The sequence below is a fragment of the Giraffa tippelskirchi genome, chromosome 7, assembly GCF_054371585.1.
Source record: "Giraffa tippelskirchi isolate mGirTip1 chromosome 7, T2T-mGirTip1v1.2.pri, whole genome shotgun sequence".
Taxonomy (NCBI): Eukaryota; Metazoa; Chordata; class Mammalia; order Artiodactyla; family Giraffidae; genus Giraffa; species Giraffa tippelskirchi.
The window spans coordinates 49,678,725-49,692,821 of record NC_137281.1 but is presented as its reverse complement, the minus strand read 5'-3'; the positions used below and the strand labels follow the sequence as shown (position 1 = coordinate 49,692,821).

Sequence of the window (14,097 nt, the reverse complement as noted above, 5' to 3'; positions counted from 1 at the left end):
CAATACAAACTACCACCAATTTGCTACTTGTTAATAACCACTCTTACTATATTCCATTTTTCCATCCTAACTTTAGCAAGGAAACTTTAGCTTGGTTGTTTTTTAAATTTTATTGAAGTATAGTTGATTTACAGAGTTGTGTTGATTTCTACTGTACAGAAAAGTGACTCAGTTATACATGCACATTCTTTTTCATACTCTTTTCCATTCTGGTTTGTCACAGGATGGTGAATACGGTTCTCTGTGCTCCACAGTAGGCCCTTGTTGTTTATCCATCCTACATATAAGAGTTTGCAGATGTGGCTCCTATAGAACAAGGTCTCTCCCTCCTGTGGTCCAGGGTTTAGGGACATGGTGACCCAGGAGATGTGAATACAGTCACAGCTCTTCCCAACAGGCTGTGTGATCTTCTTGACCAAGCCATTCACCTCTCCGTAGAACGAGCCAGGGCTGGGGTTTTCTAGTTCAGGGAGTCCTCTAGATCTGAAAGTCCATGAGTAGATCAGCTTCACTCAACCCCAGCTAATGTTTTTATTCAGCTTTTCTTCACCTTCATTTCTATAGTTCTCCTGCATCTACTATCACCACCCCTACCTTTGCCTCCATCTGCCTTCATTTACTCTGGACTCCTGTAATGTGAGCTTACTGAGTTCTGTAAAGTCAAAGCAACCTTCATGATTGACCTTCCCCCACCCCTCATCTTTTTTCCTCTCCTTTTTAACCGAGCCTTTTTTTTTTTCAACTTGAAAGGTGCTTAGCCAAAATGGAGCTCTAAAAGTTTAATGAAGGAATAAAACAATGTGAATCAATTGTTATACCAAATATTTAAGCCAAAACCTGCTACTGAAAGACAGAGTCTTTGATTTTCAAGTGCTTTAAATATAAAAGGACAAGCAAAATGATTCTAGTAAAGTACAAAAAGACAAATAGATAAAGCAGGAGTGGCAATATTGCTATCTGATAAAGTGGAATTTAAACATACTGAATGGGACGAGACAATTCATTATGCAGTGGCATAAAAGGTACAATTTATGTAGATGTGAAAATCAAGTCCATATGCTCCAAACAGTATAGCAGCTAAACATATAAAGCAAAAAAAAAAAAAAAGTTTAGAAATGCAAGGAGAACTTGATGAAATTTTAGTAATAATATGAGGCTACATTTTACTTTGTTTTAGGTTCTTAAAAACATCATCAGTAGGTACTGTTACTCCCATCTTACAGAGACAGACAGGGAGGCTCAGAATAACCTGCCCCAGATCAGGACACTGACAGTGGTGAAGACGTTATGCAGATGAGGGCGTGTCTTGCCTTTGGGTCTGTTCTGCCTGCATGAATGTTGCTGCACTTCTGAATACACAGGTGTGAACAGGCCTGTTTGTGAAAACCTGTATTCAGTCTCTAATTAAGTTATTCATTAGGATTTTGAGCTTTTGAAATCACTGTGCCGGTGCCCATGACAGGGCTTGGCATATAATAATTGTTCAATTAATGTTTGTTAAAAGAATAAGTAGATAAAAATACTGCAGTAGTCAATGCCTAAACATCTCTTGAGAAAATTAAAAAAAAAAAAAGGAAGTAAGGGAGGGAGAAAGAAAGAGAAAACTACCTCCGTTTCAGAGGCTCTTTTCTGGCCTCGGTTTCTAGGTCACTCTGTATTCTGGGAAATGATGATGCCCCTGGAAAATGTCTGTTTAGCTAAGAGATTTATTTTGGGAGAGTTGTCTCCAGGCCTTCGAAGGGCCCAGTAGTGCCTCCCCCGGCGTGCGTTACTTGGCAGACCCCGCACTTTGTGGTGAGCTGCAAGCAGGAGGAGCACCAGGGTGTAGCCTGTGAACCAAGTCTGGGTCAGAAGATGCAAGAAACTCAAGCCCCAGCTGTGACATTTAGCAGTCCTGGGATGGTGGACTTATCTGTCCCATCTCCTTCTGTGGCTCCTTGAGTTCTCACACTCCTGCGTGCACCAGAATCCCCAGAGGGCTTGTTCAGACAGAGTTCTGGGTCCCACCCCCACCGCTTTTCAGACTCAGGGGGTTGGGGCAGAGCCAGGGAATCTGCATTTCTAGCAAGTTCCCTGGTGGTGCTGATGCTGCTGGTCTGAGACGGCACTTCAAGGACCGCTGAGTTGGAGATGACAGTCCTGTGGGAATTTTCAATAATGGTGATGGTGAGAGTAATGATTATGGTGTTGTTTGTCTTGTTAACTGACATCTGTTGAGCACTTACTGTGTGCAGGACTGCATTTCGCCTTTGATCTTTACATAATCACCTCGCTAGCCCCTCTCAGGGTCTTATTAACCCCTGTGGAGTAGTGTGCAGCTTGCCGGCTCTGAGTGGCAGTCCTGGCTCTGCTGTTTGCCAGCCCAGTGATTTGGGGCAAGTCTTTAAACCCCTGTTAAGAGGGAATAATAGTGGTGGTCATGATGATGATGACCATAATAATAATGATGATGATGATAATACGTACTATGTAGGTTACTGGGAGTTACTGTATCAATCACTTGAAACGGCCTCTAGTGATAAATGCTCAGAAAGATGACCTGTGATGATCCCTGCTTTATGTTGAGAAGATAGAGCCTCTGAGGGTTAAAATAGGTCATCCAAGGCCACACAGCCAACCAGTGGTGGGGGCAGGGGTGCTGAGACCAGATCTCTGTTGATAGTGCTTGTGAATAAGTATCCAGATACCAGTGTTGCCAATATGTGGTACTGGAGAAGACTCTTGAGAGTCCCTTGGACAACAAGGAGATCAAACCAGTCAATCCTAAAGGAAATCAACCCTGAATATTCATTGGAAGAACTGATGCTGAAGCTGAAGCTCCAGTATTTTGGCCACCTCATGCGAAGAGTCGACTCATTGGAAAAGACCATGATTTCCTGGGAAACATTGAGGGCAGGAAGAGAAGTGGACGACAGAGGATGAAATGGTTGGATGGCATCACTGACTCAATGAACATGAGTTTGAGCAAGCTCCGGGAGATGGTGAAGGACAGGGAAGCCTGGCGTGCTGCAGTCCGTAGGGTTGCAGAGTTGGACACAACTGAGTGACTGAACAACAACAAAGTCGATGTTGCCTCGGGTCTTGAGAAGAGAAAGCAGATACCTTGTACCTTTGGGGAAGCTGAGGTGAGAGGAGACGTGTGGGAGGAGGAAGCGGGAGGAGAGTGTTTGTCCGCCGTGAGTGGTGGAAGGCGTGTGCAGCGAGGAGGATGAGGCCCTGGGTGTGAGCATCCCATGCCTGCGGCCTGCTGTTATCATGGGACGTTCTGTACCGCGGGTGCCCAGACACCCTTGGGGGCCAGAGCAGAGGGCCATTACAGAGGCCCCAACACCGGAGCACCCGGCCTCTTGGCAGCTGTGGTCAGAGGATGTGCCTCCCGGGCAGGCCCTGGGTCTGGTCACTCAGAGCGTGAGCAATACAGAGAGGGAGACAGAAGAACCCCCAGCCCCGCCCACCGGGTGGACAGGGAGCCCCAGCTCAGCCCCGCAAACAGCGAACGTAGGAGGATTCCACAAGAATCATTTCCTTAGCAGTTTCTCTGCTTCTCTCTGAGATGGGGCAGACTTATTGCTTGTTCATCTTCTAGGGACACAAACCCTTCTGAGAACTGGAAAGTTGTGGATCCTTCCTCCGAGGAGGTGGGGGTGGAGGAGGCTACCTTGTACTGATAAAGTTGACCAACCATCCCAGTTTGCCTGGGATGCTGGATTTCCCAGGCTCAGTGCTAAAACCTCGAAAGTTCTTGCCAACCCTCTAGGCTCACAGAGTTCTGCCTGCAGCCTCAGGGCCTCGCAGATGCCTCGGAGCCTGCTTCGGGCTAAGGAATCTGGCCTTCATCCGTTTAATGTATGAACTGAAGACAAGATATGTTTGCGTGGGATTAGAAAAACTGGCCTTCAGCTCCTCAGGTCAGTCAGTGGTGGGAAGCAAGAAATCCAGTTCTCCCATCTTTAGTGTGAGGGTGCCTGTCGGCTCTGAGACTCTCCAGCTTTTAACAGCAATATTAACTTCCTAGGGAGCAGGCAGGGCGGGGCTTTCTACTGTGAGTGTTTTTTCCTTCTTCTGCAAAACCAGCAGCTTGTCTGGAATGGCCTGGATTTGGAAGGGATGTGGCAGGAGCTGGCAGTCTGCACAGCTGTCAGGTCTTTCTCTCTGCCTCTGACCCTCCAGTCTCCCTCTTGCAAGGACCCTTGGAATTCCACTGGACCCACTGGGGTAATTCAAGACCCTCTTGTCTCGAGGTCCCTACCTTCGTCACATCTTCAGAGTCTTTGTGCTGTGTCAGGTCACATGCCCACATGTTCGAGGGACGAGGGTGGGCATCTTCGGTGGGCAGTTCTGCTAGTCTGCTGACCACAGAGGCAAAGACTTGACCTTTAGCCCATCTTGTTTGGAATCACTACTAAACCATGAAGTGTCTTCAGGGCCTTGGCAATGTCATCCAATCTCACTGAGCCTGTGTTTCTGGCCTATAAAATGGGAATAATGTAGTCACCCATCTCACTGGAAGATGAAATGAGATGACAAGCAAAAAGCAGCCCAGGGCTGGTATTCAATAAGCTCAGTTGACATTAGCTGTTTACTGTGATGGAGGCTGTTCACTCCACAGATGGATTAGCTCCTCTTGTGTCTGTTGCCCTGGTTGCACCTGACAAACACTCAGCCTCAGGCTTCACCCCAGAGCAGCTGAATCTGCAGGGGGGGAAGGGAGGAGGGGGGGATAGGAAGGGCATCACCAGGTAAAGACGCCACAGCTGCAGTGAGGGTGGAGGCTCGCTGCCAAGGCCAGTGTCAGAGTCCAGCACAGGCCAGACGAAGGACCGCAGAAGAGACAGGAGGGTGTTACCTTGAGTCGGCCTCAGCATCACCTGGCCCTCACCTGAGGGGGTGGTTCTGAGTCCATAGGTATGTCAGGGTGAGGTCCAGGAGCCTGCATCTTTCACAAGCACTGGCCTCCTCAGCCCTGAATGAGTCTCCCCAGCTTTGAGAAACATTGATCTATTACTCTCAGACAACCCAGTCTGAGGAGCATTATTCTACTGGATAAGTCAAGACCCTAATGGAAATTGAACTCGACGATTGTCTTACACAGGGATTGGATGACTCGACAACTTTAGAAAACAGCATCTCCTGTCCTTGCTTGAAACACAGTGGCTCATATGGCACCTGGAGTGAACCCAGATGCCCCCTGTGGCCCTCACGGCCCCGAGTGACTGGCCCCTGCTCACCTCCTCCCCCCTCTCCTGCCACTTTCTGCCTGACTGTGTTCCAGCCTCCCTGGTCCCTCTTTCTATTCTTTGGATATGACAAGTTCACTGCACCCCAGGGCCTTTGCACAGGCTGCTCCCTCTGCCTGGGACACTCCTCCCAGAGACGTTCCCATGTCTTTGGGAATCTTCCCGTATTAACTGTTCTAAAAGAGCGCCTTCATCTTATCTCACAATCAGGTTTTGTTTTCTTCATGGCGTGAGTTTTCCTCATTTGTGTTTTTGTTTGTCTGTCTCTCTTGACTCCTTGAAGGCAGAACCTTTATTTTGTTCCCCTCGAATCCTCTTGCATCTAGTACAGAACATAGTAGGTGTTCAGAAAATATTTGTCAAAAAATGAACAAATGAATGCGGGATGAGGCCAGGTCTCCCTGGAGAGACCACTGAGGAATTGAGGTAGTGATGGTTACTTTCTAGGGCTTGGTGGAGCAATATCCTATCGACCAGCAAGCCAAGTCACAGTTGACCCCATCAGGGTGTGACTGAGGGCCTGACCTTGACACTGATCGCAGCCCTTCTGCATTTTCAGACTTCCAGCATCTGTAAGACTGCCGTGCACGCGGGGGTCATCCGAAACGAGAGTGGAGGCTACGTGGACGTGATGCCCGTGGATAAAAAGAAGATCTACGTAGGCTCACTCAGGAACGGAGTCCAGTCTGAAAGGTAGGGCTGTGTTCTTGGACACTCAACACCCAAGGCCCGTGGGGGCTGTTGGTGGAGGGCCACGGTCAGTGCCCCTTAAGATAAAGCTTGGGCAGACTTGGCATGCATTCTCAGTAGAACACCCAGGACAAGCCTGTCCTTCTCTTTTCCTTTTTTTTTTTTTTTTTTCAAAATAAGAGCTTGTTTCTACGCCCAGGCATGGCTTTGTAGACAATTTAGAGGTGTCAGATAAACTCCAAGGAAAACCATCACCCATTACCTCTTGCCTAGGGGAGTTAGAGATCTTTGGTGTGTGTCCCTCTGATCCTTTTTCTGTATGTATGTGTGCATGCCCCCCCAAAAGACAAAGGGGTCAGGTTAGAGTCACACAGAGGTTCTCTAGCTGTGTCAGAATATAGCTGCATCTCGTTTCCCAGCTAAGAGCCGAGTCTGGAGTGCAGCAGACCTAGACCCTGCTTCTTCCCAGCTTTGTGACCCGGAGCCAGTCACCTGGTTTCTCGAGCCTCCGTTTTCTGGCCTGGAACGTGGGGAGAACTATAGTCCCCACCTCTGGGGGGGTGTTGCAAGGCTGACGGAGGTGTTGCCCAGCTCTTCTGGCCAGGATACCAGCCACATTGGACTGGGGCCCACGCTGATGACCACATCTTACTTTAATCACCTCTTTGAAGTCCTCTTCTCCAAGTACAGTCACATTCCTAGGGCACCAGGGATTAGGAGGTCAACATGTGAACTTGGGGGTGGGGGCACACAAGCCAGCCAGCCCATACCAGGGTAAATGTTGAAGATTTTATACTTGGGGGACCGCTTTAGAAAAGGAACATAAAGTCAGGGGTACAAACTGTGCCAGGCCCCATGAAGCCTGGGCTGTCGTGGCTCCCTGGTGCTCTGCCGCTGTCCACACCCTCCCAGCCTCCTGGGGCGCTGCGAGGGTGGTTCCCGCAGAATCAAGTGACGGGGATCCTGGCGGGGGTAGGGGTGCTCAGGGTGCGCTCGGTCATGGCCGTCAGCCCCGAACACCCGGAGTTAGCGGCTTCTGCGTTTTCTCCTTCAAAGCCTGCAGCCTCTGTGTGGGAAAAGCTTGATGAAGGGAAATTCCATTGATTTAATGGGAGGGAAATGAAGCAGCTGATTAGGTGGAATTTCCTGGTGGGGCTGGAAAGAAATCCCAGGACACCCATCTCTTGAGTTCACTGTGTCCCTTTGAGAGAGAAAATGCCTGGGTGAGAAGCTGATAGGCTGGCCTTCTTATCCTTGAGAGGACCCCAGCAGCTCCACCCCCACCCTAGGCTGGGACACAGAGGGGTCTCTAGGGAGGACTGGGGACCGACAGAGGGTCCCCCAAAGTGCCTTCTTCCCCACTGTTAACCGCCCCCTCCGTCTGTAGTTCTCTCTGCCCAAAGGACCTGCCTGAAATGCTGTCATTATAATTGTCCCTTGACATTCACGGCGCCTTGGTTCCAAGATCCTCCAAGGATACCCCAGTCCGAGGATGCTCAAGTCCTTATTGTTGTTGTGGTTGTTTAGTCGTTCAGTCGTGTCTGACTCTTGTGACCCCATCAACTGTAGCGTGCCAGGCTCCCCTGTCCATGGGGTCTTCTAGGCAAGAATACTGGAATGGGTGGCCATTCCCTCTCCAGGGGATCTTCCCGACTCAGGAATCGAACCTGCATCTCCTACATTGGCAGGCAGATTCTTTACCTCTGAGCCACCAGGAAAGCCCCCAAGTCCTTATATACAATGACGAAGAACAGAAGGCTGTCGACATCCACAGACTCCACAGGCACGGGTGGACACAGAGTGGATACAGAGGGCTGACTGTGTCTTGTGGGCAGCCTTCTTCCCCAGGCCTTGGAGTGGTTGATGCCGCCTGCACTACTCAGACAGATTCTACTGAGCGGACAGTCTGTTTCCCTTCCTTCTTGGGCTCTTTCCCCCTGAGTAGGTGGTGCAGGCTGAAATCTGTGATCAGCTGAAATCTGTGGTGAGCTTCCCAACCTGTAGAGGGAAAATGATAGCACTCACCCCCAGTGTTGGGGAAGACAGTGGGTCTCCAAGTGGGCTCCTCAGAGCAGCATCCAAATTGACGGGGAGTTTGCTAGAGAAGCACATTCTCTGGCCCACCCGGGACAGACACTTGGGGAGGGTGGATCTGCCCTTGGGGGCCCTGATGCCCTCTGGAGAGTGACCGCTGCTGCACAGGGGGTGATGCAGGGCGACCATGTCCTGGCACATGCAGTCGCACTGTCCATGATTCTGATAGTTTTTGATTACTGTGTATCTATGGGGGCCCAGACCCACGCCGGGATGGGTGGGTGCCAGACGGTAGTCCGCCCTGCATGTGCAGAGGGGAGAGGCCAGGCCGGGGGCGGGGGTCCGAGGGCAGCTGGGGGCCCTCTGCGCTGCTCATCAGCTGGGTGTCCTGGGGCAGGCAGTCTCCCCAGGCCTCTGTCAGCGTCTGCTGTGAGGATTAAATGAGAAAGCACATGCAAAGCACTCACCAACGGCTTAGAGCAAGCGTCTGATAGACCCACTGGCCTGGCTGCTATGACACCTCAAGGCTTGTTGTGAAGACACTATGGTTCTTTTCATGTAGGGTTAGGTAACTCGACTGTAGGAAGTAGCCTATGTGGATTATTCCAGGACAAGGGAGAAAGCATCGTGCAGGAATTACTCGTTTGTCCTGATATCCATCTGTTCCGCGTGTTCTCACCCATCAATTGTCACACACGGGGTGAACCCTTACAGTGTTCCAGGCACTGGGACCCAGCGGGGAACACATAGCCCCGATCTCCGCTCTCCTGGGACTTGTCACCTAGTTGCAGGACAGACAGTGTGGCAATAACAACTTCAGTAGCAGGGTGTCTTCAGAGACAGGCGTCTCTGCTATGGAGGGAGGTGCCGGAAGCCGAGTACACCCAGCAGGGCCCCATCTTACAGTCTGGAGGGGCCTCTGTGGTGACGTCTTGCTGCCCCAGGCAGGGCAGCCCCCTCCTCCCCTTCTTTAGATGGGCCCTCAGAGCCCCTCTGCCTAGGGACCAGGGCTGAGAAATGTCCTTGGAGCCTGTTCCCATTAGGGACTGTGGGAACCCAGCCTGGGGCTGGACGGTGGCTCAGTGTCTGCAGGGCCCCTGGAATGGTCATGGCTGTCCCAAGGGAGATGTGGACACTGGACATACAGAGGCCTGTTCACAGAAAGCCACATTCTAAATTTAAGGAATCCCTCAATCAATCAAACAAACAAAACCTCCTGAACAGAATTCTCAGTACACGGACCAAAAGTTGGTTCCACTTCAAAGTGTCTTTAGTTTAACAATTGTCTTTTTCTAGAAGAGGATTTCCTGAAAGTTTTGAAAGATGACCATGCAGAATTGGGACCACATAAGAGGACAGGCACACTCTCTCTCACACATGTGCCCATGAAAGAAAGGAAGGAAAAGGAATCCGGGAGAACTTTAGATGTTGGGACCTGGGTTTGTCCAGATATTCTCAGAAAGAAGCTGGACATCTGGAAGAATATCAGTTCAGGATTTTTTTTTTTTCTGAGGCCAGGACTGTTTTTTAAAGACAGATTTCACAATGAAATTGGGAAATATACCAAACAATGACAGATAACACTCTTGGTCACAATGACCTGTTTACAGAGGTCGATGGTATATACGTGGATCGGTGTTTACCCGAATAGTAGGCCACCTGGAGTAGCATTTATGAGGCAGGTCCTGTGTGCTGGGCACTGTCCTTGGGGCTGGGGCCACAGCAGGGACAGAAGAAGCCAAAATTCTTTTCCTCAGAGGCCTCTGTGTACTACGGCATGTCCCAGATACATACCATGAGCCACATATGGGATTTAAAAAAAATTATTGGAGCATAGTTGATTTACAGTGCTGTGTTAGTTTCAGGTGTACAGGACAGTGAGTCAGATATATATATATATATATATATATATATATATATATATATATATCTGCTTTTGTTTTTTTTTGAGATTCCTTCCCCAACACATGGGGATTTTAAGGTTTCTAGTAATCATAGTGAAAAAGAAACGGAGGGGAGAATTTAGAGTACATTTCATTTCATCCAGTGCATCAGCATTATTACGGTTTCAATATGTATGAGCAGAAGAGTGTTGGCGGGAAACCTGCACTCTTCTTTCTCATAAGAGCTGGGAAACCCCAGCTCTTGTTTCGCACAGAACGCGTCTCAGTTTGGGCGAGCTGCATTTCAAGCCCTCAGTAACCACCATGAGCTCTGGGAGTCTTGAGGGTTGGGTGTCTGAAACTCTCTCAACTTGTCCAGGAACTCTGGGAAGCAGAAACCACTGGGCTGTTATTTCCAGATGGAATGAGCTTTGCACTATCCCCCAGGCTGGCTGGACCAAGCTGGGCTGGTTTTCCCCCGGTGTCTGCCTCCCTCCCTGCTTCCGTTTCCCAGCACTCTCAGATCTGTACTCTTGTTAGTTCAGCTCACCTCCCAACAGTCCCATGAGGCAAAGACCACAGTTACCCTCATTTATCAATAAGGAAAGAGAGGCTTAACAGAGAGGTTAAACGACTTGCCCAAGGTCACCCTGCCAATAAGCGGCAGGGTCTGTACTTGAACTCAGACTGGTAACCAGCACACGTGACTCCTCACTGCAGACAAGCTGTTGACCACAAAAGGGGTTGGGGTGAGCCTTTTACACTCCTAAGGTACACTTGTTTGTAAACTTTACAAATATTAATTAGAAAAGAAATACTTACTTATTATTTAAATAATAGGGCTTCCCTGGTAACTCAGACATGTAAAGAATGGCATTTGGGACCCCTCTGTACTGCTCTCCAGCTGGATGTCCTTGGGCCGGCAGTCTCCCCATGCCTGTCAGTGTGTCCTTACAATGCAGGAGACTCAAGTTTGATCCCTGGGTTGGGAAGATCCCCTGAAGGGAATGGCAACCCACTGCAGTATTCTTCCCTGGAGAATCCCATGGACAGAGGAGCCTGGCAGGCTCTATAGTCCACGTGGTTGCAAAGAGTTGGACACTGCTGATCGACTAACACTTTCACTTTCTATTTAAATAATATGTCTAGGGATTAGAAAAAAAAAGAGTTCCTATAGGCATTCTGTTAATCTCTGTTAACTGCTTTTTTATAACTTTTCCAGGCCTCCCTTGCCCTACCCCAGGCAATACATATAAAAATGAAAATGGAGATTGTATTTTTTTCCCTAAAAAAATATTTTCTGAAATTGTTTTTTCCTAAAAAATATTTTCTATTTCATGAAATGAGATGAAGAGGTTTGACGATTCCTTGGGGATTGGGCTTATGCGTGGATAATTCACTCGCCGCCATGCACCTACCCGCCGTTCCCCTGATGGGAGAATGCAGTTTCAGTCTCGCGGGGTGACGCTGTCCATGGCCCAGGGCTTGAGCTCCGGTCAAGTGCACAGCACTGACCCAGAACCTTCCCTGGATGAGCTCATTTACCTCCTATAGGGCCCCTGAGGAGGGGGTGCTTTTGTGAACTCTGTCTACAGAAGCAGGAACTGAGGCTCAGAGAAATGGATTAACCACCCCAAGGTACAATAGTTAAGATCTGGAACTATTTCTGTCTGACTGTTGAAGTTTCCTGGAAGATCAGTAGAGGGTGAGAATCTTGGAGAACAGATTAGAATATTAAAAAAAATTGTTTATGTATGTATAACACACTATACATATAAATACATACATGTTCATATATGCATATAAGTGGTATTGCTTAGTACTAAAAAAGATGTCATACATTTAAAGCCAGGAGAGCAATCTTCTGTCATCCTTTTGTTGCTGGGTTCCATACCCCCTGGGGTTAGCTGCCAACTGGTGGACTGTCTGTCCCAGGACAGAGGTACATTGTCCTCTCTCTTTAGCCCAGTCTCTGTTGTGTGCTGCCAAATGCCAACCACTCCCTCCCTGAGTAATTTTCGCCCGCAGGAGTGAGCTTCCAGGACGAAGCCTTATGCTTTTGGCTCCTGGTGGACTGCAACCTCCCACCTCCCAAGGGGCTCTCGGCATCTGAGCCCTGACTGCCATGTGGGGTTGGCCAGTGTGGTCCTCAGCAGTGGTGTGACCACAGCCTGTCCATTTAGGGTGAGGGTCGGGAAAGGTCCCAGAGCATCCACAGAGCTGCATCTGTGTCCCAGCTGCACCTGGAACAGGTGTTCTCTTTGGGGCAAATCACGTCACCTCTCAGAGCCTTGCTTCCCTTTCTGTAAGTGGGAGGAACCCTGGAGATCTCTCAGGGGGCTGTGGGGACTGGAGGGGTAAGATTACATAGTGAATGGAGGCGGCACTGGGGTGCGGCAGTGTGTGTGCTGGACACAGCCGCTGGCTCAGAAGCTGAGCACTGGTGCCCAGGGCAGGCAAGGGGCCGTCGGAAGCCTGGACTCACTCCTCAGGGCTGGGCTGTTGACACCACCCGAGGCTACAGTACCTCAACCTTTCCCAGAGCTCCTATCCCAGCTTGTCAAGTGGATCAGCGACCCTGGGGACACCCCAGAGGCTTCCCAGGCCAGCTCCGGTTCTTCCCCAGTTCTCAGAGGGTTTTTATGCTGGTTTTCCCTCCCTTCCCCCTCCCTTTCTCTCTTTCTCCTTTTCTTCCTTCCTTTCTTTCTTTCTCTTTCTCCTTCCCCCCTCCCCCCCGCCCCGCCACAACTTTTCATAGAGAAATTTCAGGAAATAGTGCAAATAGTTTTAAGAAACTACTATCACAGAAAATCCCACTGTAAACACTCTGGTGGTTTGCTTCCAGATTTTTTTCTGTTTACACAGTAACTGTTTATTTCTTAGTTTTCTTAATTAATTTTACTTTTGGTTGTGCTGGGTCTCCGAGGGCTTTCTCTAGCTTTGGAGAGCAGTGGCTACGCTCTGGTTGTGGTGCGCGGGCTTCTCTTTGCAGTGTCTTCTCTCGTTGCAGAGCACAGACTCTAGAGCATATGGGCTTCAGTAGTTGCAGCTCATGGGCTCTAGAGCTCAGGCTCAGTAGTGGTGCACAGGCTTAGTTGCTCTGTTTAACGTGGAATCTTCCCAGATCAGGGATCAAACCCGTGTCCCCTGCACTGGCAGGCAGATTCTTATCCACTGTGCCATCAGAGAACTCCCTTGTGATTTTGTTTTTGTTTCTACAGAAAAAGGATCAGACTGCCCGCATCGTTCCATAAATTTTTTTTCAATTAACAACAGTCGTGAGTGTCTTCCCAATATTTCTCATGCCCGACATAGCCACACCATCAATTCCATGGCTCCATGCTATTCTGTGGTGTGGACGGACCATCGTTTCTTTACCCAGTTGACTGACATCTGGGTTAGTTCCTTTTTTTTTGTTTATAAACAACACAGCAAAGAACATCTTTGCACAACCTGTGTGCTTTCCCCACACTTTGCTTAGGTAACTTCCTATTAGCAGCATAGCCACAGCCACCAAATTGACCTCTTTCTGTGATGCATGGCATATCTCTCTCCAGTTCAAGCCCTGCTGAGAAAAAAATATCCGACTCTTACCAGGCAGGTCACCCTACCCACTTCCCTACCCTCCTGGCACAGCATCTGCCTCATCACAGCAGTGTCCCTCACTGGCTTGCTCTCTTTCCTCGATACCTCAGGGCCTTTGTACCTGCTGGTACCCAACCCCAGGCCCTCCCAGCTCTTATACCTCCCATGGCTGGGCCCTCATGTTGTTCACATCTACAGAAAAATGCCAGCTCCCCAAGGAGGCACCCTCCTGCTGTGGGGTCTCCAGTCACCCCCCCCGACCCCCGATCTAATCTGATCCTCAGGACCCACCACTGTCTGAAATTACTCCTTACACCTATTTAGCAGTTGATCTCTCACCCCTAGACTGTAAGCTCCATGAAGGTAAGAACCCCTTCACAGGTGTGGTTAACCCTGTGTCCCTGACACCCACCCCAATGCCTGTACATAGTAGGTGTTCAGTAAACACTGGCTGAATGACTGACAAAATGATGAGTCCAGCTATTTGTTCAAAACCAGTTGTAGGATTTTTAATACCCTTTATGAAAATTGTTCAATATATTTTGGGAACATCGTCCAATACCTTTGGTGAAAATTGTTCAGAAATGTTGTGCTGGTTTACATTCCCTCGTGGGAGCTACAAACTAACCTAGAAAGTGTCAGAGGGCAAGATTTAGAAAAGGAGGTTG

At 49.2% G+C, this 14,097-nt stretch overlaps 1 protein-coding gene across 2 annotated transcripts in view; it reads left to right on the top strand.

Moving 5' to 3' along the window:
• CRISPLD2 (cysteine rich secretory protein LCCL domain containing 2) overlaps positions 1 to 14,097 on the top strand; it is a 64,152-nt gene that overhangs the window by 46,002 nt on the left and 4,053 nt on the right. For both annotated transcript variants that reach the window (XM_081511489.1, XM_081511490.1), the window contains exon 14: positions 5,797 to 5,930. In XM_081511489.1, the coding sequence (XP_081367615.1) occupies positions 5,797 to 5,930 (134 nt within the window). The remainder of the gene's footprint in view (positions 1 to 5,796; positions 5,931 to 14,097) is intronic.